The 24,418-nt window shown below is 35.0% G+C and overlaps 1 protein-coding gene across 1 annotated transcript in view; it reads left to right on the top strand.

Moving 5' to 3' along the window:
- Window positions 1-24,418, top strand: part of FBXO8 (F-box protein 8) — a 40,495-nt gene that overhangs the window by 5,726 nt on the left and 10,351 nt on the right. Inside the window, exons 2-3 of the mRNA XM_037042158.1 lie at window positions 11,695-12,031; window positions 15,388-15,514. Of these exons, the coding sequence (XP_036898053.1) occupies window positions 11,703-12,031; window positions 15,388-15,514 (456 nt within the window). The 5' untranslated portion in view covers window positions 11,695-11,702. The remainder of the gene's footprint in view (window positions 1-11,694; window positions 12,032-15,387; window positions 15,515-24,418) is intronic.

Raw genomic sequence — 24,418 nt, 5'->3', positions numbered from 1 at the left:
TTTACCTGAGATAGGAAGTTCTTGTTTATAAATTCTACTGTGAAGACACTTAAGAAACATTGGAGAAAACTAACCATTTAAATGACTATTTAAATGAGATTTTTTGTGTCAATCATCGTAAACCAGTGACTGAACCTTGTTTGCTCAGGAAGAGATTTATGGAATTGGTTTGCTCTGAACAAAAGTATTTAAAACAGAATACTTTTTGAGGCCTCCAGACTCCTTTATATTCTTCCTGTCTTCCACTTCATATTCTCTACATGCGTAGTGTATAAACCATTCTTTATTACTTACAGTTGTCTCCACACATGTGCTATTTGAATGCCTAGTGTCATGAGATTACTGAAATATTAGGATAGGTACCTTTTTCTTACAGAATAGTTTTTTATTTAATGTTTAACTGTTACAAGGAGATGCTTTGATTAAAGCTGCTTAATACATTAAATATAGGCTTTATATTAGATATAGCAATAACTATTAATACCATCCCTTTTTTTAGAAATACAGCCATCTACTGCAAGTAAATAGAAAAGTATTATTGTCCTTAAAAACTAACTAGTATAGTTGTTGGTAATTAATCTAATTTGTACTACCTTCTAGGTGGAAGTTCCTTTATGCTGTTTGCAACAGGTTTGTTTAGACTCAAACCTTACTCTTTTTTTTTTAGAAAAAGGAGAACTTTATCCAAAATGATGTCAAAAAAGTACTATAACTGTTTCTCAGACATGCGCATTAGAAAAAAAGAAAGTGACACAGGACCTACATATTGCCTTACCAATTAAAAGAGGTTTTTATCTTATGTTAATTAAGGCTCATAAGCAAGCCTATAAAATAGATAGGAGTGAATTCCCCTGTTTTGTAGGAAATAGCAGGCCAGAAACCTTGTTTGAGGTCATTACAGTCACACACCATGTGGCATAATTGGAGCCCCTGTTTTGAATTCACCCTCCAGAATAACTGTGTCGAGAAAACTTGGACCCCTTTCCCCATCAGGCATTGACGTATCAGTAGGAGTTAAACATTATGGTGGTTCTTAGCGCTGAAGAGGTATCTGTCGTCACTGATCTTCTTTGCCAAACCCTATTTTTGTATATAGTGCGTCAGTCTAAGCAAAGTTAGCTTCTACTTACTAGTTGTCATTTTCTTCTCTGAGTCAAGTTAAATGGAATCTCTCCAAATTTCACAAATCCTCAATTAATGAAATTCAGAACCAGGATCAGAACTACCCTGGTAATTAAATCCAAAATAATCAGGTGTACTCTGAAAATGAAAGAACCAAAATAAAAGTTGTCATTTCAGAGGGCTGGAGGGGTGGCCACAAAACTGCTTCTTACTATAAACTACCTACTGTGGGCTAGGTTCTCTAAATGCCACTGGATAAGAATTCTCCGTTTTCCTGATGGGGAAATAAGGACCACAGACTGCAGGCTCATCGCATTCTGTGTTGCAGTTTGAACCAGATCTCTTTTTACATCAAAGCTCATGTGCTTCCCACAAGAACAGTAGCCTGAGAGAAAAGCCCAGCTGGGAACCAGAATGGAGGTAATAAGCAGTGACAGAGGTGAGAGATGAGAGCCAGTGAGGCAGAAACAGATGGCCCACTGCCTGTGCCATCTGTAGGCTCTCATGACTCCGGGCGTGTGCTTCGGGGGTGAAGAACAAAAGCTTTGGACTCAGATAGACCTGAGTTTGAATCCTAAATCTCCATTTGCCAGCTCTCAGCTCTCAGGCCAAGTTACCTAACTTCTCTGGGTCACTACTACCTCAGCTATAAATTAGAATGATGACCCTACCTCTTAGGGTTGTTGGGAGGATTAACATGAGATTATACATGCATATATACACACACTAGAAAATATATGTAGTATATATAATCTCATTTGATATATATTTTTATATGTAAAAATATGTATACACATACATATATAAACTTCCACAGCATACTTGGCTCAGTAAGAAATAAATGGTGGTTTAAAGTACAAAAACAATATTGTTTCATATTTATATTATTATGTAAGTAAATAAATATTGTGTAGAAAAGGAGGAAACAGCTAGGAATTCCAAGTCTTAAATCTCCACACTCAAAACAAGTTAAAGCGGTGTTTTCCTACTTTCTTTAACAAAGTTTCTCCGTCATTTGAAATAAAAATTTATATCAAAAGTGGCAAAAATAATTCTGATGGACTAATTTGATGTTTTTCTTGACAGGGGCCTTCTACTACTCTGAAGCCCCAATGCTGAGCATTTATCTCCTTAGTTAATGCTTTTCACTCCGTAAGCCCTAGGGCAGGAATCCCTAGACTGAGTGAACATAAAACTCAAGAGTTTTTCCAAAATCGTATACCTAATTCCACAATCAGGAGATTTCTGTGAATAAATAGATTGTAAGATTAATCAAGATAACTAATGGATACCCTTTACTAAGACTCACCAATTAAAATAATTTTGCAACATTGCTTTATCATTTTCTTTACATAGAGATAGATGTTACTGTATTTCTGGATTATAACCATTGTAGTTACCAAATTCAGGATATTTAATATTCATGCAATATTTTAATCTAATTTTTAGACCATTTATCTAGGTTTTCAATTGTTCCAATAATGTCCTTTATAGCAATTTTTTTTCTAGTACAAGATCCAGCCCACATATTGCATTTAGATGTCATGCTGTTTAGTCTCTTCTAATCTGGAACAATTCCACGGACCTTCTTTGACTTTCCAGCTTTGGCATTTCTAAAGGAAAAAAATTGTCATTTTACAGAGTTTATTTGGGTTCCTCTGATACTCTTATGATTACATTCAGCTTATACATTTTCTGCCTGGAACACTATATAATTCATGTTGTTCTCAGGGTGTCAGGTCTAGGGTCACATGATGTCCATTTGATTCTTATTGGTAAAAGTTGATTTTGATCATTTGGTTAACTACAGTCTGATTTCTTAATTTCTTTTTGTAATTAATGAGTAATAATATCTGGGGAGGTACTTTGAGACTGTAAATATTCCTTTCTTTGTCCAATTCCAGATTCAGCATCCATTAATTCTTACCTGGATTATTTTTCCTTTGATGCTTGTAAAATGATGATTTTTCCAATTATTCTATCTTTATATAGTCAATATTTTACTCTAAAGGAGAGCTTTCCTTACTTTTCTATATATATGTATATGTATATTGATTGATTGATCATCATTAAAGAATCATGGATTCTTTTTTATGTGGTAGATTATAATGTATTTTTTTCAAATTGATTGATTTTTAGAGAGAGAGAGGAAGGGAGGGAGGGAGTTAGAGAGAGAGAAAGAGAGGCATCAGTTTGTCATTCCACTTATTTATGTATTGACTGATGGATTGATTCTTGAATGTGTTATGACTGGGGATGGAACTTACAAGCCTGGCATATGGAGATAACACTCTAATCACTTGAGCGACCCAGCCAGGGCTATAACCCATTGTTGTCCTTACTTTTATTTTGATGCTCAAATTGTCCCAGGGCAGTAGGAGTGTCTCAAAATTGGTTCCTATGTCCCTTGACATTGGGCCATTGCTTTAGTTTTGATTTTTCTTTTAGCTCACTGGACATTTATAATTCATATTTAAGAAACAGTTACTTGGTAGCCATTGCAGGGGTGTCCAACCTGCAGCCCGCAGGCCATAAAGGGCCCAGTTTGGCTGTGAATGCGGTCCAACACAAAATAGTAAGTTTACTTAAAACCTTTATTGCTCGTAAGTTTTTGTTAGCATTTGTGTGTTTAATGTGTGGCCCAAGGCAACTCTTCTTTCAGTGTGGCCCAGAGATGCCAAAAAGTTGGACACCCCTGTCTAGGGGATCCCAAGTGGCCTGGAAAGGGAAAAGTTGGGAGAAAGATGGACTTTTCTACCATATTTGTATATAGCAGAGCTTCAGTGGGTTCCTACTCTAGGCAACTCTTAGTATGCAATATATTGAGCATGTGATTTTGTAACTATGTCTACTAGATTACTATTGAGCTCAGCCCTGGCTGGCTAAGTTGGTTGGGGCATTGTCTGTGCACAAAAAGGTTGCAAGTTCTGTTCCCAGCTAGGACACATACCTAGGTTGTGGGTTCAATCCCTGGGTAGAAAGCACACAGGAGGCAGCCAATGGATATTTCTCTCTCACGTCAGTGTTTATCTCTCCCTTTTTCTCTCTTCCTCTCTCTCTAAAGTCAATAAACATATCCACGAGTGAGAATTAAAAAAAGATAAAAATATTAAACCGAACGCTTATTAAAGAGTCCCTGGGTGAAATCAGGAAAAATAAAGCAGGTGATTGTGGGCAAGGGCTGCTGCTGCTGCCGCACTTTAAGGCTTGCATGTTGGGTCTCTGGGACAATAAAAAGTCGATTTATAGATGTATGCGTCTGTATATGGCTACCCTCACTCTGGTCTGACAGCCATTGTGCTGGGCCGCTTGTTAGTGCTACCAGGAGAGGAGGGGAGTCTATTCTCTAATGTCATCCTTTTTCTCTAGAAAAATGCTTTTTCATTTTACCTAGGTAAGGAAAGGAGTTGAGGTGGATGCCTAAGCATTCTGGACACAAAGTATCTGAGTGTTGGTGTATAGATTGTAGTCTGTTTTTTCCTATACAGACATTTAATTCTCATAAAAATTATAAAGGGGGAATGACCCAGAGATGTTAATACCGTTTTTGTTCCTTGTTCTGCTCTGAATTATTCCTGGCCTCATACTGTATTGTAGACTCCTAATGGCTTCTTGAAGGTTCTGTAATGTGCTTCTCTCTCTGCGGTATTCCAGACTCTTCACCTCCTTCCTCTACACGGTTTCAGTGGTGACCACTGTGCCTTCCACTTTCTTGTTGCAGAAATCTGTTGAAGTTTCACGTGCACTCAACATCCTGTTTTCCCTTCTCGTATAGGTTTAGTTTCTACCTTTTTAAAAATGCCCTTTCTCTCATTTTAATAGAAGGCAAAAGTGATAAATACGTGTGCTCAATCTTATACCTAACAAGAAGCCAGAAGTTGACCATACAAGATTTTTTCAAAAATCCTTTCTTTGATCTGTTGTTCAGTTGATAACTCGTGTCAGTATTTTCAGCCTTTTTCCACATAAACTAATTACTCAAATGCTGTAGCACACACAACATATATTTTTTGCCCATCTGACAAAAAATAGGCAATTTCAATTCATTTACATTGGATGGCTATTATTGTGATGGCTGTTGTTACTTTTTTTATTTGACAATCTAAGGAAAAAGAGGTCAGTGCCTCTGACTAAATAGAGGTATTGCATATTTGAAGAATTCTTGTGGCACACCTGTGTCCTGTGGCACACCTGTGTCCCGTGGCACACTAGTTGGAAATTGCTGCCTCATGTCATAAATTGTGTTAATGAGATGGTACCCCACCATCTAGTTCTGGTTTAAAACCTATTTCTAAAACTATGAATGAATTAAAATAATTTTAGTGTTCAAAATATTAAAATTAATCTCTATGATACCAAAAAGAGGTTGTTTTGGAAGGAAAAGCACTAATGATGCATAATAACCCTACATGTAATATGCATATAAAATGTTGACAGGTAGGGGCACAATGGCTCATTTAGAGGTGATAGTGGCTTTTTGTTCCATAAATGGATCTTTAACTAAGCAAGAAGCTGTATGCACTCTTCTTAATATTTTCCAAAGACTTTATTTTTGAAAAATGCTAGAATCTTCCTACAGTCATGTTAATTTCCATTGGTGTCATCCTAGCTACTGGCCCATGACAGCATAGGATTTTATGTTTAGAAAGTTAAATTTGAAGTGTAAGACATGACAGTAAACACCAAAATATGAAATTCATGTACATGAGGTGAAAATAAAATAGCCCTCTGTCTTTTAGCTGATATGACCAGTGACTATCCAATGTCACTTAGTTTGGTTACCAGTCCCTATTCAAGAGGCCATAATGCCAGGCTTTTGAGTCTCCTGTCCACTTCCACACAAGTGGAGTGCATTTGTGAGTAGTGCAGAATTGAGCACAAATATTTGAGCCTTAAACCAAAGAACATATAGTAGCTCTGAGACAGAAGGAACATCATTTGACTACTGTATTTAAATTGATAGCCAAGTTTACATAATTCCAGGAAAATATAAATTCTTGAATAATATTCATCATGTTCCTATTTGGCCTTTGCTTCATTTGATACTTCATCCAATTTTAAAAGGACTTCTGCGTTTTGTTATATTTGTGTTAATTAGTCTCTATGAAATAGAATTTAAACTTACTAAAGAGTACTTAAACCTTTGTTTATAAGTGTCAATTTTATTACCATTCTGAAAAATAACAAAATGTAAGTTTCTTAATTGCCACGATTTTCCTTTTTTTCTTCTCTGAAAGAATTTTGATTTTGATACTTTCTAGAGGACTTTTTAGCATAATTTCTCCTCTGTAACCTAAGTAATCGTGAAATTTTTGCTTAATTCTGTCAGGTAATAAGTAATGAAGTACTATTTCTATATTTGAAGACCAAGAGAAAATATCTTTGGTTTCATTTTGAAGCTTCTTAGAATTTTATAGATCCTCTGAACATGATCAAATAAATTCAAATTTGGGAGAAAATGCAGGGGACTTCTTCAATAATATTACAAATAATTTACTGTTCTCATTATTTGTAGATTTTGTATTAGTGAGTTTGCCTATTCATCCATTTTTTTAATCCCCCAAATCAATTCTTGTGACACTTTCCTAGTCATTCTTAGACATTTGCAGAGCTGCAGAAAATTTGCATCCGTGGAGGCTCACACTGCCAGCCAAGTTTGAATAAGGCCGTGTTCTGCCTTCCTGTTTCAGTCCTCATGTTGCAAACAAGTCTTCCGTGGTCTGTTTAGTGCCATGTTTTTCACATTTGTGCTGTTTGTTGATGATTTCGTGATTTGAAATAGCCCCCAAGTGTAATGCTGGAGAGCTGTCTGGCATTCCCAGTTTAAGAAGGCTGTGACGGTGCTTTCCAGAGAAATACCTGTTAGATAAGCTTTCAGGATTGGTGAGTTCTGTGTTAATAAGTCAACAGTAACACACATAAAACCAGATTATGGATTGATCATTTGCCAAAATGTTTTGACCACAAGCTCGCAGGAACCTAACCAGGCATTTCTGCTAGGAGCAATGGTTCAATATTTGCTAATTGTTTGCAAGGACTTTATAGAACTACAAGCATTGCTTTTTTTTTCATGTACAAACATGAAATAAACTAATTATGTTCTTATAAGAATATTATTTCCAAGAAATAAATATCTATTTTCCTCTATCTATTTTGAGGTAACAAGTAATCAGCAGAGATTTCATCACAAAATACGTATTTGCACCAAAATTCTTTATTTCAAATACAAAAACTTGTTTTGTGTTTATTATTAAGTTTGAAACTCTTTGCCTATTCAGTGATTCCACTATGCAGCGTAATATTTTGACCAAATAACTGGCACAAATGACTGATTTTGAGTTTGAAATCATGTAAGAACACAGCATGAAAATGTATCATGTTTTATATCTCTTTTAGAGCCAAATGTTGCTGCTTACTGATGATAACATCAGGACCTGTTTCATGCCATTTCTGATGGCACTATCATAAGTCATGCTGAGTTAAAAAAAAAACAATTTTGTAAAACATAAGGCAGGATTTTTTGTTTTTTAGGTTTCAGATTTTTTTTTCAAAATGTGGTCATGGATATAAAAAAACTGCATTTATGAAGGGAAAATAACCATGGCTAAAATGGTTATTTTTATTATGTATATGTCTTACCATGTTGTGCAAGTATTGACCTGAACAGATGCGTTTGTTTGGTGGGCAGAACATCAGGACAATTGAAGTATCATTAAATATATTTTATCAGAGTGCTAATTATTTTCACTTGTAAAAAAAGATTTTAATTATTTATTTTCAGAGAGAGGGGAAGAGAGGGAGAAAGAGAAGGTCCCACATACCCACCCCAGCTATGGACCTAGCCCACAACTCAGGCATGTGCCCTGAGAATCACACCTACGATGTTTCCACTCTCAGGCTGACACTCAATCCACTGAGCCACACCTGCCGGGATATTTTCACTTTACTCAAGTATTATTTTGTTAAATTAATAGATAATATCTTAGTGATTATTTGCTGTTGAATGAAACTTTTTATGTGTTATTTAGTACATCCTTTTGAACTATAAGTAGTATTATTTTCCACATTACATATGAAGAAACTAAAACTTACAATAGTCAAGGTAAATCCCCCAAAACCCTGTAAGTGATAAACAGTGGAGTGAGAATTTTAACTCCTCTGTTCAACCTCAGAGTTCACCACACTGCTCCTTCCACGTCTTGCTTCACGAGTCTGCAATGGATATCTTGTCTTTCTGTGAGTTTCATCACTTTCCTGACAGCTCCACCTACACTCCATGACCCTGCTCCCTTAAGGAGGATTGGGAGTGGGGATGGAACACTGTAAACACCCTTGCCTTTCTCCAAAGGACAGACTTAGGATATTAATCTCCTTCAAGTGGCTTATTGTGTTGTGTTCTTGCCCAGTATCAACAACTGCATTAAGAGAAAAATGGAGTTCCAAAAGGTCAATGTACACTACTATTTAACGGGAGAATAGAAAATAGAGAGTGGTTGGTGGGGTTTTTTTTGGTCTGAATTATGTGTACATGAACTTAAAACTTCCATTCTCCCCATTAAGTTTTTTATTTTTATATTTTTAAATTTTTAAAATTTTAATTGTTCAAGTACAGTTTTCTGCCCTAATTTACCCCCATCCCAGCCCCTCCCCCCCCCCCAAGTTTTTTAATTTAAGAACCAGCGGCTGGCGTTACCTTTTTTTACTTGCCGGGTGCTCTCTGAATCACATTCAGCACTCAATTTTAGTGATCCCCATTAAAGCCCAGAGCCTAGGGAAATCACCTTAAATCCGTGTTCCCTAGCAACGTCCCTGAGAGTAACAACAGCTGCTTAACCACACGCCACTCGAAAGATGCTGTAGGGGAAATACACAGACATTGATATTAAACGTCTTAAATCTGGATACTTGAAATACTGTAGTTACCATGTTGGATTTTTTACCTTTTGTTGTGCTAAAGCAAAGGAGAAGGGTATGTTTAAGAATGTGAAATAGCAAACTAGATGAGCTTAGCAATCAATGCGATTTTGAGATCTTTTCTTGCTGAGATAAACACAGAAATAGCCATGAGGAAAATAAAATAACTTTATTTATAATTGTGAGTCTTAAAATGTTAAAGTTGTATCATAATTAAATTGTACATATGTTATAATATGACATGACATTTAAACATTAAGGGAACTTAAAATTCCTTCCACATTTCTTTGATACTCCATATTTTTGGTGTGTGTAAATTGTTTTATTCTTTCCGTTGTTTGTCTTTTTCAGGATGTCATATACTTAAAATCGTATTATGTAGACTTTCAGATCAGTTTCTTTCCCTTAATAATTGCCTTTAAGTTTCCTGCATATCTTTCTACAGCTTGAGCTATGAAGCCTTAAAAAGTGCTGAATACTCCATGACAAGGGTGTACTGGGTGTACTGTAGTTTATCCATTCACCTACTGAGGGACATCCTGGTTGCTTACAAACTTTGGTAATTATGACTAAGGCTGCTATAAACTTTCATGGACAGGTTTGTGTGTGGACATAAGTTTTCATGTATTTAGTTAGATACCAAGGAGCATGAGTGCTGAATTATGTGATGAAAGCATGTTTAGTTTTCTAAGAAACTGCCATACTGTCTTCCAAAGTGACTGTGCCATGATGTATCCCCCCGTCCTTGCCAGCATTTGGTGGTGTCTGCTTTGGATTTCGATCATTCTTGTAGAAGTGTAGTAGTAGCTATCTCATTGCTGTTTTGACTTGTGACTGCCCAATGGCGTGTGATGTTGAGCATCTTTTCACATGCATATTTGCTATCTGCATGTCTTTTTTGGTAAAACATCTTTTGAGATCTTTCTCACTTTTAAGTGTATTTGTTTTTTTTTATTGTTGAGTTTTAAGAGTTCTACGTATATTTTGGGTTCCAGTCCTTTATCAGATGGTATTTTGAAAAGATTTTTTCCCAGTCGGTGGCTTATCTTTTCATTTTCTTAAGATTGTATAATAAAAATAAGAATTTAATTATTGTAGGTTAACCACTAATAGAGGAACTGGTACCACTATTGTGCTTTGTGTTGTAGGGAGGAAAGATTATCTTTTGTGGTTTCTTCGTAAAAACAAATTTTCCCATGTTTACAAATCATTAATATGTTTCTTTTCTTTGTATCTCCCATCCCAAGTCTAAGCTCCTGCAAGGAGGAGAAGTAAAAAATGATCCTGTACATTTTGTGTTTGTTCGTTTTCATCAAGAAGTGACCTGTTACAGTGACCATTATCCAAAAAATGGCCAGCAACTCAATAAGTGTGCGGGTGGATCATGCCTTTACAGATATTAAAAAATAATAACTTTGACATTCTCTGAAATTCTACTCAAGTTGTTCCTAATAACTTTCAAATTTTCTAGTTATCCGTGAATGTTGTTTCTTGGTTTTCTTTTTCTTTTGTTTTTGTTAATCCTTATTGAAACAGCTAATTAAAACAAAACTGTGTTTTAAGGTCAAGCTATGCTATTAAATTTAGTTTAATGATTTTATACAAAAACCAGCTTTTCCCCAAACTACTAAAATACATACACATATTAATAGTCAACTTGTGTTTATAAAACAAGAATATTTTGTTTGGAAAAGAGATCATGAAAGTAATTATTTATACTAGCTAAAAGCTCTTTCTGATTTCCCTTTCCTCAATGAATTTATTTGCCTAGGAAAAGTTACTTGTTTTAAAGCCAAGATCAAATAGGAAGTTCTAGGCCATTTGTTTTCTGTGTGTTTGTATGTGATAAAGTTTAGTATTTGTAACAGACAGATGTGGAGCGGCTCTGGTTGGAGGTCCGTTGGGTGGAGGTGGAGGTGGAGGTGTAGGAGACTCTGGACCACACTCTCTTCCGCCTTTTCTCAGTTATCGCTCACTAATCCATAGTGCTATATGGAGAAGAACTGGAAAATTAGTCTAAATTATGATTTTTATTTAAAGCAACACCACCACCAAATAGTCATTATTGAGCCATCATGGAGTTCTAGGTGTCTAATTTATAAGGTTTCTGAATTAGACTTCAGGGCCTATGTTACATTTTATTACAGTCTACAACATAAATGTAGACTGGCAAGAATTAAACTAAAAGCCTGTTTCACAGCTGTTATGCATCTGGGGGTTTGGTTAAAAGGGGCTAGCATAGTTTAGCCTGAGTTGTGATAAAAAGCAGGGTCTAGAGGCCTTTTAACTCAAGTCCTGTGCTCTGATCAGAGCTCTATTTAATACTGGCCCATAAGTCCACATGATTATAATTTGTAAGTCTTTAGGACACCAGTAACTTTTAAATCTCACCATGTGAAAAATTATTATGTCACCTGTGGACTTTAAAAGTAGTTAGCAAACTGGGATAAAGGCGATAATCAAACCAAATATTTCTGAAACTTTCTTTGTCCAAGTTTTCTACATATGATATACCAGCTATTCTTTGTAATATATTCCTCAGTATGCTTTAATGAGGAATGTTAATTCTGATAAATGAGTGCTTCATGTCAGAGTTGTACCACTGAGAAAGGCAGGTTCCTTTTTTAATGTAACCTTTTACATTTGGCTTTCTCCCAGGCTTGCAGATGGGTCAGGGGCTGTGGAGAGTGGCCAGAAACCAGCAGCTACAACAGGAAGGCTATAGTGAGCCAGGCTACCTCAGCAGAGAGCAGAGCAGGAGGATGGCTGCCAGCAGCATCTCTAACCCCGGTCATCGTAAACAAGTCCAAGGAGGCATTGATATATATCATCTCTTGAAGGCAAGGAAATCTAAAGAACAGGAAGGATTCATTAATTTGGAAATGTTGCCTCCCGAGCTAAGCTTTACCATCTTGTCCTACCTGAATGCAACTGACCTCTGCTTAGCTTCATGTGTTTGGCAGGACCTCGCTAATGATGAACTTCTGTGGCAAGGGTAAGTTTAATCCACCGTGTTCAAGTCAGAGATCTCTAAACATATCATCTTATGTGTTCTTTTTGAACTAGAGATACATGTATTATGAAATATTTCTATCACCGGGACTTGTATTTAAGTTGTCTGTATCAAAACCTGGAAATACAAAGATAGGGTTATCATCACAGTCAAATTTGATATTGGGAAAAGAAGGGCAGTATAAAAGAAAATAATGAATTACAGTTAGAAGGTTACCAATCAAAATGTGTCAGTTTATTACAAATCAAAAATTGTCAGTTTAGTCTAAAAATACAAATTGTTAAGTGAGAATTTATCATTTAAAGCTGGTGTAGTCTTTGCTTGCCTTATAAAGAATAGGCATACCTAAAAATCAATAAATAATCTTTAAATCTTGCTGTTTTTATTGGTACAGATGGCGTATGTGTGTGTTTGTTTACTCATTTACGTATTTTTTTAATCAGAGGTGCTTATTAGCATAAACTGTGGTGAATATTTTGTCAGCTTTTTTTTCTAACCACCATATAATCAATGAAGGAGGCAAATACTAGAAAACAAAGAGATGATCTATTTGCTAAACTGAATATAAATTATAGAAATTTTACTAGCTATTATACCAGTTTAAATTTAAGCTTTAAATCTAAGAATGTTTGCTGGAATAGAATCTATTTTATGGAACCCAAATTAATCCTTAAGTAGCATACATACTTGAGTTGTGAAAATATACCAAACATAGGAGAATCATTGGTGTTCTAGCATTCTTTACCATCGTTTATTTAAGTCTCATTATTTTAAAAAGGGACTGTGTAATAATATAAAACATACCTTTTAAAAAGCACACAATGCACTAGACAGATCAGGTATCATAGAAATGTATGGTGGAGGTTACTGAGGATGAGGGCGTGATGGAGGTGGAAGAGGGTATGGGGGTGGTAAATGTTAATGGAAAACTAATGTAAAAAAAAAGAAATGTACACTCGAAACCTGTACGATCATATTAATCAATGTCACTGTGATAAATTTGACTAAAAAAATAAGAAAAAGTCTTTTTGAGACTTTGATTTCTAAGTGAAAATCTAATTGAATTAATACATTATCTAAATAGCCATCTTTAGTCAAAATGTATTATCAACAATGACATTCCTCAGGCTTCCTAATGCAACAGAATTACAGTTTAATTATATAGTTCATTTTCCAACCTCTAAATAGATATAAATCATCTTGTCATTCTCTCATTGTCTTCAAATAGTGAAGGTACTACAAAAGTAAGAGGAAATTCTATTAATTAGTAATGTTTAAAATAAATTATGGTTACTTTTTTAATGATTTAGTATAAGAGAAAATGAAAATACTTTAAAACTGGTTCATTTTATTGATAATTTTCTTTCTACATTTTAGTATTTCCAGTAAACTTATGTTCTTATCTTTGAAAAAAAATTTTGTATCTAAGCTCATCTGAATGAACTCAACCAGAATGATATATTTTTTATTTGGGATTTAAATCTGGATTGTTAATTTCTTTCAGAAATGCTTCTTTTTGGTTTACCACATAATTATGCCTATTTTTATGACACATGGATTTTTTTTAGTGATAAATTGTTGCTATTTTAAATTAAAGGCTGGCTTAGTTTTTATTTAAACTGTGGATGTGTTGAATACTTACTGAGGTTCTGTTGCTTAGTAATAAAAGTAAAAAACTATGAAACTAGGCTAAAGAAGAACTGAAATGTTGATAATTTTCTAAAGTTACTAAACATACTGTTTTATTTTTTCTTTATTTTTAATTGAATTTGTCAGGGTGACAATGGTTGATAAAATGATATAGGCTTCAGGTATACATACAATAAATCTGTAAATTGTATATATATTGTACATCTGTATAACACACCTATATATTGTATTGTGTATTCACCGCCCCAAGTCAAGTTTCCTTTCATCTACTTGCTGTTTTAAAGTAAATTATTTTTTGGTAATAATAATATAAGTATATAAATTGACTATTAAGAAGGTATTCTCATATTAAATTAGATATGTTACCCAACTATTGTCATAATTTTTGATGGTATAGGCTGAGCAAGTAATTTTTTGTTTTTCTGTATATTGTGTGTGTGTGAAAAGAAGGAAGTTTGAGCCAAAAGTTAATAATCAGTATCACAAAATGAAACTATTTAATGTTTATTTCTACAAGTAGGCATTTGTTGTTGTTGTTTTAAATTTAATTTATTGGGATGACATTGGTTAATAAAATTATATAGATTTCAGGTATATGATTCTATAATACATTATCTGCATATTGTATACAAGTAGGTGTTCTTTAACACACACACACAAAAAATCATATCAGTCTGAGAAAGAGTTATTTAAAGTATTTAAAAATATAATTTCAGTATTTTTCATGTTTCTGGAGTACCATATTTATATTTTATGATCTGTGATGCATAGCTAGAATTCCTGGCATTGTAGTAAAGTAAAATGTTACCTTTCAAATAATGATCAGTAGCTAATGGCTCTGTACAGAGTTGAAAACAACCATTCCAATCTGCAGAAATAGTGTGTTTTCAAATATAAGCTGTTAGCACCTCGGATTTTATTGAATTTTTGAACAATCGTGTATCACTGTGATAGTAAAGAGCCAGTGTTCTGAAGCATTGTCTTAAAAACAGCTATGCTCAATATCACAGCTTTTGATGTATATGTATAGAAGTTACAACATTACAAACAATTTCAATGTCTAGTTTGCCTGTTGTTAATCTATATAGTTAAGAAAAAAAATTTTCCCCCTGCCCAGCAATCTCCATCTCTTCCCCATTCATTTTTATGTCACAATTGAGCACGTATTTTACTTGATCCCGTTTTGCCTCTTAGTTAAGATTGCAAGCTCTGGAATAAGAGTCCCTGGGTTCAAATCCTGCCTTTATGCCAATTTGCTTGCAGCCTTGGGCATCTTTTTTGTCATGCTTGTGTTTCTTTACCTGTAGCACCATCATAGGATTATTATAAAAATTAAGCAAGTTAATACTGTTACAATTCTTCAGTTAGTACCTGGCATTTAGTAGGTACTTGGTAAACGTTCGCTATCATCATTATTAAGTTTATATTTAGCTTCAGATAGTACTTATGAATATTATTAATCTTTGTAACTCACGTTAAGTGCCATCTGAATTGCTAAATTGAAGGCATTTATCTATCATACTCCAGTAAACAAATTTTAAAAATATAAAATTAAACATTTAAAACTTTAGATCTATAAAATCTAATTTGATATCATTTCATGTTACTATTTTATCATTTTTATACACACATTTAACTTGGGAAATTAAATATGATAATGTTCCCTTGTCTGATTTTATCTTTTACAGGTTGTGTAAATCCACTTGGGGTCACTGTTCCATATACAATAAGAACCCACCTATAGGATTTTCTTTTAGAAAATTATACATGCAGCTGGATGAAGGCAGCCTCACCTTCAATGCCAATCCAGATGAGGTAAGTGAAGAACTTGAATATTTGTAACAGTTGAACTTTATTACTTTCTTGCTGCAACTTTCCAATATAATAAACTGCAAGTAAGATAACAAGTCACCGCACATGCCTTTTCAGTCACTGCAAAGCCCAGTATTTGAGTTATTGCTGTTTTTACCTTCCCATGTCACCTTCTAATCTCTCTACCTGCTCACTTTGTGTGACAGCTTCCATGACACATGCAGTCCTCTGCTGGACCTGACTGAGATTTACTGCATTATAAGTGGAGAACATAAAATATGTTCATCAGCTTTTGTCTGCAGCATTTTTTTTCTTGCTTTGTTTATGTTTATATACTACTACTTTTATCAAAGATAATCACAAAAGGCATTGTTCTAGTTTGGGACACATCAAAATGTTGTCTTTAAGTAATGCCTTTAACAGTCTAATTCCATGTTGACATAGAAACTGCTTTTAGATTCTGTTACATAATTGAATAATTTTATATTTATTACTTAATTTTTTAAAGACAAACACACAAATAGAAAAAAAGGAAGATAGGAAAAGCAAGAATTACTGCTTAACAGTTAAGTTTTTTCTTAACATAATACAGAAGAATAATTAAAAGACAATTATTTCACCTACTTTTCCCCCTCTATTCTCACTTTAATATATCCTGGAAAGGTTCACATTTTCAGATAGATGTTTAAATACCAACTAGATTTATTCTTAGAAATCTAATAAAAATTATATAACACTTAGTACTACTTTTTCTGTATTTTATATCCAAAAAATTAACTGGCAGTTATTTTAACTTAATTTTCAAGACCCAACTTTTTGTTTCATTTGTTGTGGAGGTACTGAAGGCTATTTAAATCATACAAATAGTTTTAAAATATCTTAACTTTTTAAAAAAGATTTTATTTATTTACTGATTTATTTTTTTAGAGAGGGGAAGGAAGGGAGAAAGAAGGAGAGAAACATCAGTGTGTGAGAGAAACATTGATTGCACACCCCCAACCAGGGACCAGGCATGTGCCCTGAGTGAGAAATGAACCAGCGACCTCCCGTTTCACAGGCTGGTGCTCAACATTGAGACACATCAGCCAGGGCTAAAATATCTAAACTTGTGCTATGTTATAATTAGAGAAATGTTTCTCGGTGTAAAATATTAAATATTAAGCAGAAATGCTGATTTTAGAAATATGCATATAATACAAATGATACCATATTTTTTAAGTTAATTTGATTTTTGCTTGTTCTATATGATTTCTTTCTCTGAGTTAATTTTTTGTTCATGAATGAAAAATAAAATATAACACCACTACAAAAGATACATATACATTATCAGTTAAATCTTAGCCCCACAAATATAACAAAATGTGGGTGTGTATATATATATATATATAAATATAAAATATTAAGCCTGGTATAGATATTTAAATTAAGATATTTGTTCCCTCCTTTCACCATGGTTTAAAGAGTTTTTACTTTTAATTAAAGAAAACTGATAACTTTATATAAAAGTAGGATGATTTAAAATAAGTTAAAGTGATACATTTGAAACCAGTATGATACTGATTTATAGAAATGAATCATTCTTTGGAAGGCAAATAGGTAGATAAACTCTCACTCATTTTAGGTTTTGTAACTTGTCACTTTATCTCAAATTTTTGGATGCCTTTATCATAAAATATACTTTTTTTACTTTGTTTTTTTATCAAATTCAAGTTCTCTTCTGTTTAAATATACAGCACCAGTAAGTATGTCACCTCTCTGATCTTGCACTATGACATACCTGCTCTGTACAAGAAATTTAATTAACCACACTTAATGTATATGAAAAATGACATAGTTTCAGAGATTTAATTATTCATGTTTATTAGAATTAGGCATTCTTGTTGCTAATTGAAACAGTTCATATGATGAGCTTTGTCATAAAGTATATATTTCACATCAGTCTTTTGAGTTAACTGAATGATGGTCACCAGAGAGGAACTGAGGCAAGATGCTACAGTGCTTCACTCTAGACCCTTGAGTCAGAAAGGCAGCTATTCCCAGCCCCGGTCTTACCGTGCCCAGTTTATCAAGGCTTGCTAGCTCCTGTCCTAATTATGCAGATGTTGAGTAAAACTGTCATCTTCGATTCATCTCACTTGCAAATGTTACATTCTAAGGAAAATGTGACTTGGTAAGTGCCAAGTTATAGATTTACAAAAGTCAGAGAAGTTGGATGTAACCGCTGACACTGATCGTGGTAAGTCGTCACTCCTTGCTGATGGAGTACCCATTCTTTAAGCAAATTATAAAGCCATTTTTATGCAGAAGTGAAAATATAGATAGGCTAGATACACTAGAATGTGATGGATATTTTTAAATATCTAAATTGGAAAAGCTGGATGTCAAAATATGTTTCTGTCTTTGTAGCTACATATGTCAGACGATTGAGTTCTTGTTATACCTCCTCTAGAGTGTTTGGAGAGGGGGCAGAGAAAAGAGGTAAAACTGAAGTCCTCTTTTTATCTGACAAAAAATTTTAAAAATTTAAGTCAAATGTTTGCCAAGAGAGGGGATTGAAGTTATTATATAAAATAAGGTTTTTAGATCTTCAGAATTACTTATTCATCCTACCTCCCGTTGTTATTGAGAGTTGGCTGTATTTTCCTTTTCTTCACTCCCTGGCCTGATTTAAAGATATCCTGCAGCATTCCAGAAGTATTGGATTCCCTGTTCTGAGAGGGGCACAGAGTGCTGCCAGGAGGCATAGAGCTGCACCAGTCAAAGTGTCCTGTGGGTCCAGCATTTTGATTCTGTGCTTTTATGAACATTAGTAATTTAGCAAGTGTTGCCTAATGGCAAAATAGAATTCTGCCTTTACTAGAATGTACTTAGGGTATAAATAGCAAAAAAAGATCTTGAAATACACTTAGAGGTACAGAGAAATGAGGGGAAGTATTTTAATGACTATATTCCATACTTTCTTTCATTGACTAATATAAATAATGTCAATTTGGTTGTTTATCCAAGTCAAGGCTTCAAAATTGAAATCATGTAATTCAAAGAGATATCCTAAGTGATGTTTTTATGTAGAACTTCTTTGTATGAGTTATGCGTTAGCTAAATCTTAGAATGACTCTTCTCATGTTTTTTGAATGGTAGAAATTAGTAGACACTTTTTGGAGGTTTCTTTTTTTTTCTCCTCACTGGAGCACTGTCATCAGATGTGTTATTTTTGGCTTAATATAAGCCTAATAAATAAATTAGTTTTGATGATATGTTTAAATGTAAGTGGTGTTTAATGCGAGTACCTGAGATAAGATGTATATAATTGTTCAGTATTGTAAAAAAAAAAGTCTACTTTCCCATCATTTCTAGTTCTCTACTTAACATTTTGATAGCGAGCATCATTAAAATATTATCAAAATAAGAATACTTACAGCCACAGGGAACAAGATTCTCCAAAGGACATCGTTCATGTCACGGATATGGGTAACCAAACTCCACAGCAACTGCTGGCCGTGGCTCATGGGGTGGGGGAGAAGAGCTGCACAGTTGGTGGTACGATTCTCTAGCACGCTGTTGTTATGTGCATGCCGTTGTGATCTCAGCTGTGCGTAAAGTCTTGATCTTGTGCATGAGCTTGTGTCCTTTGTGGCAGGTGATCACATTCTAGTAGAGGAATGTGCTACGAACCATGTGTTTACATTAGACTGTATCTCCCCTGCATGGACAAGTTATGTGTGTTGAGTTTTTTCCACTAGCGGCATTGTGATAAAATGAGTTTACTTATCATTCAGTAAGCTACGTTCCTTGTGCTCCATGTAGTACTGAACACTTTCTTGACCTAGTTATTTTTAAATTTAGAGTCTGAAAAATTGGTAATGCACGTGGTTTCTTAACTTTATTATAGGTTTATTTTTGTTTGTGTAAATACATGTTTGAAAAGTTTTTAAACACAATGTCCTCATTGTGGTCAGGTAAAAGAAGTCTTTCTTTTTAACTACATAAGCACATTTTTTTTCTGTGTTCATGCAAAAACACCCACATGCATATGGTTTTACGAATTTTGTTAGATCTGGTTAGAATCTGTTATGAGAAATATTTTAAATTTGACCCATGCATGTGTTTTGGATGGAAATACATAAGTAAATTATTTTCAAGATAACAAATTCTTTTTGTTGTTGGACCAGCTAAAATATAGACAGGAAATCTGTGGTTCTCCATTGTAGAAAGAGCACAGGAGTTTATACTCAATTCTTATGAATAACATCTCAGAAATTAAATCTTCCTGATTTTTTGCTTTAACCTACAGCAGAAAGATGTTCTTTATTGTTATTTCATAGCATAGCAACAGTGGTGAAAAATAACTTTTATTTTTATTGTTAGAGATAGAAGGCCCTCATTGATATCAGCAGAATTTACACATAAGCCTTTCCCAAATGTATTTTTTGTCAGTAAGATGAAGGTATACTTTGAACAGTGCCTGATAGCATAGAGAAAGAAAGGTAAACTAAAATTCCTAAATTCTTAACTTGTTATAAACGATATGTATCTAGGGATAATTCATCCTCAGTGCCCTTCACTTTGCTCCTCCACTCAGCCAGTACCACGTGCTGTGATCTGCTACCTGCAGGACACACTTTTCCCTGTGTGTGTTTGGGGTGTTTGGGCTTGAAGGAGCAGAGAACCTAACTAATAATGACTTAAACATATACATTCATTTACTCGAAGGACGCCCAGAGGTAGGTGTCCCAGAGTTATTTCAGTGATACAACGATCCCCTCATGGACCCTCAGTCAGTGCATCGACCTTTGCCCTTTCTTCAGAGCAAGGTGGCTACCACTGTTCAAAACATCCCATTCTCATGTGAGGTTCCCCTTGGGACAAAGAAGGCAGGCAGAGGAACTCTCCTCCACTTCCTTATGCTTGTTAGGGAGAAAAAGTCTTTCAGGAGCCTTCAGTATATGTGTGCTCGTTTCTTATGAAAAGAACTGACTCAAATGAACACCCCTAGACCCACAGAGTACAGAATAGAAAGGATTACATGATTGACTAAACTTAGCATGATTTAGTAACTGTGACTGAGATGCTGGAAGCAGTGAATAGAGTGAAATGGCCTTTAGGCAGGCATCCAAGCATCTGCAACACTAGTTTTAACTAGTGAGCCACTTGGAAAATTTGTACTTCTGCTTCCCTTATTTGTAGGCTATGCCGGGTAGAGACCTTGATACGCACAGGGGGTCCTATTGGCACCAGAAATACAAAATTTCAAATTGGTTGCTGAGACTACCTTCTTGCTCTATTAGGTTCTTCTGCTGAACAGAGAGGCCAAAACAAAACCAGACAAATAATAAATAAAAGGCTATGAGGGTAGGTAATTATGCTGTGGTTGAGGTAATTAAGCCTAATTACCAGAAGGAAATGGTTACTGGCACACAGTAGGGGAAAACAAAAGGTGGAACTCAGGGGACGTCTTAGAGTTCTTTGTGATACTACTATATCCTCTGGTAAAGTCATTTCTGAAACAATCATCGTAGCCCTGGATAGGCAGCCGTTAAAGCTCAGCACTTAGACCCCTCACTATAAACCAGCTGAGAGGCTGCTCTCAGCCCAGCCTCCAGTTGAGTATAGATTATTCCACACTAATCATGTCAGTTCTGTTCCCCTTAACTTCCATGGCATCCATTGAACCCAGTTCTGTCCTGTGTGATTGTAGAAGATTGAGTAGAGAGTGATTTGGGGGGTTTTAAAAAGAGACAAAGAGAAGTAGTACTGTGTGTGCACATGTGTACATGCCCACTTCTGGACATTGGTGTATGGAGTCCCATGATGCCACGTGTGAACTAAACAACCCTGGAGTCATATTAGTTTGCAACTCCTTGATATGCAAGATGATAAGTTCCTTTACTTTTTTTGAATTGAGGTTTCTGTTGTTTACAGTCAAAAACTTCCTAATGCTACATAATCATCATTTTCAGCACTATTATTGCTTCTACCCAAACTTAGAGTAGTTTGATGTCATCTCAAACACCATTTTTATAAAAATAAACATTGCTGTTTCTCATTGGCAAATTAATTAATTTTATCCCCCAACTTGATGATGAGAATTTAATCACAGCAGAAGGAGCTAGTTGACAATGAAAGGAGTCCCTTACCAAATATATTTTTTCCTCTATAAGAATTATTTACCCAGAAGAGCTAAAATGCTCAAGTTCATTGGCACAGTTGCTTTCCTTGTGTCAGCATTAGAGTCAAAGGGCAAAACTATGCCTCTCAGACACTAAATATTATCCTCTGTCTAGAACTTTGATAGTACCTTCAATCTGGTTACAGCCAGTCAAGTCTTACAAAACTGGAGACGTTCACTTTTCCAAGGGCAACATGATGTGTGTACAGGTATCTACCTCTTTTAATCTGACTCATGTGTTGATTTTATGGTTAAGAAGTCACCTTTATTGTGTCTGTACTAGAATAAAATAAAAGATTTATTTTATTTTTTTAAATTTAACTTTCTGCTGCACTCTGTCCTGACCATATGATATCATGGCCAATGTCTCCCTCTCATCTCCGAGAGTCATTCTAGCATGTGCTTTAGAATGAGTACACTGAAGGATGTTTGTAGACTCATCCTCTTAGAAGCTTCAGAGAGAATCACATTTCCCAGGCTGTTATCTAGCCTTAGTTTAATTGAAAAAGAGATTCAGGCCTAGAGTATTCCGTGGTTCGTTCTTCAGTCACACCACCTGATAGGTTTTGCGTTGGTGTTCCTCAGTATGCTATGGGAGATGCTAATCCGTTATCTCATTTAGTGTGAACTGTCTAGAGTAAAACTGCTTTTGGTTTTTATTATTTGGACTGGTGACTCCAAAATTTGAGAGTTTATAATTTAAAGCATTTCATAGCATACTAGAGTTTTGGCCCAACTATAGACTTTTATGGTTGTAATTATTTTTCTTTTTTCCCTTTAGTTGAATTATGTAATTCATAAAAGTTTATAGCTCCTCTTGAAAGTCAGCTGTAAAGTCAGCTGTCAGGAATTTTTGTACAGATGAACTCCTGTAAATATTCATTCAACAAATATTTATTAAGTATCTTTTCATTTACTAGGTTTATGATTTTCACCTTGGGCAAATTAAACTCCCTGTGCTTTAGTTTCACCATCTGTAGAATGGGAAAATAATAGTTCCTATATCATTGTGGTGTTGTAAAAATTAAATGAAATAATGTGCCCTGGCTGCTGTGGCTCACAGATTTAGTGCGGGCCTGTGACCTGGAAGTTCACTGGTTCAATTCCCAGTCAGGGCACTCACAAGCCAGGTCCCCAGGCGCAAGAGGCAACTCATTGATGTGTCTCTTGTACACTGACGTTTCTCTCCTTCTCTTTCTCCCTCCCTTCTCCTCTCTCTAAAAATAAATAAAATCTTAAAAACGAATCATGTATGTTTAGTGCTTCTTAGAGCTTAGTACTTCTAAGTGCTCACCAACATGCAGCTTTAACTTTACACTACACTTACAACTACAACCTGTCCTGCCGAGAGGCAAGCACTGCCCTAGGCTGTGGGGGTTTTCCCCTTTGGGGACTCTTGGGTTCTAGTAGATAAATATTGGCACCTGACGATGAGCCTCGTGACGTGTGTATTGGTCACACCAACGTCTCCCAGCTTTAGATGGTGATACTCTTTGCCTTTTGTTTCATTTCCTGGCATGTGATGAGCAATTTTTTGCACATACAGTGATTTTTTGTTTCAACGGTTCTACTTAGTCTTTGTGGGCATTTAAAATAGTAATTCAGGGCCCAAAATTATGTTCAAATTAAACATGAGTCTTGGCCGAAATGGTGGTAGGATGGGCAGACACTTTAATCACACGAATGAGCACACACATGTGCTAGCAGTGAAACTAGTGTTTAAATCCCAACTTGCTTCTCTGCTTTTCTGCTATTAAGATTTTGTATTTTTAATGCTGTTTTTAAATTGTTTAATAGCTGTTAAAATAGATTTATGAGTGTACATCTTAGAATCTGGGTAATATAAAACTTTATGTAGAGTTAGTCATTTAAATCAGTGCACACACATATTACAAATACGGCTTTTGTGTATTAATTTTTAAATTAGCTAACATTGATGTTCAGGTGTGTCACTTTCTCACTAGTTGGAATTACTGTTAATTAGACCTTAACTAATAGTTTTATCTCCGTGTCTTGATTAAAATGCTTTCTTTTTCTAATTTTCAGACATATTAGAATAGAAGAGTTTTTCAAGAAGCTTACCTCAGCTACCAGCAACTTTGTCAGGAATAATTACAGTAATGATTGCTGTGTAGTTACTTATCAGTTAGGAAGTAACTTCATATTCATCATCTTATTCTCTACCCCAGTCTTGGTAGGACTCTTTTGGGGACTATTAGATGTGTTCTTTTTCTGTGTGAGGCTGTTAGAACTAGTTACTAAGGACCTTATATTGTTATGTAAAGCCTTAAATACTGAGGTTTATGGTTTTTGTCTAGTGTCATTGCTTTTTCCCCTGTGAAAAAGAATTAGAAGTCTCTGTTCATCTCTCTTCCATTTTCCCTGGACTCCATTAAAGGGGACTTCCCATTTTTCTTTTAATTTTCTTTGAACTATCCTTCCTTTATGTGAGATTTCCTATGGCCTTCTTCTGGCTACAAATAATTTAGGCTGTCTATGTGACCATTCTCAGCAGTTCCTGAACATTTACACTTTAATGTACTGAGAAGTTATATAGAGATTGTTCTTAGAAGCCACAGTCCTTGTCAGTTTAAACAAGGAACATAGTAAACTGATTTCCTTCCATCTTCCGTACTCAGGACTGAACAGCATGACTCCTCATCACCTTCAGATCACACGTGATGATCTGGCCGGTTTCAGTAATTGCATCGAAGGGAATGGGCCATGGGTGTGGGCACTCT

Source organism: Sturnira hondurensis, unplaced genomic scaffold (assembly GCF_014824575.4).
Source record: "Sturnira hondurensis isolate 20B ecotype Veracruz unplaced genomic scaffold, ASM1482457v3 Scaffold0003693, whole genome shotgun sequence".
In the NCBI taxonomy this organism is placed as follows: domain Eukaryota; kingdom Metazoa; phylum Chordata; class Mammalia; order Chiroptera; family Phyllostomidae; genus Sturnira; species Sturnira hondurensis.
The sequence above is the reverse complement of the archived record's forward strand: the minus strand, read 5'-3'. Positions and strand labels throughout refer to the sequence as shown.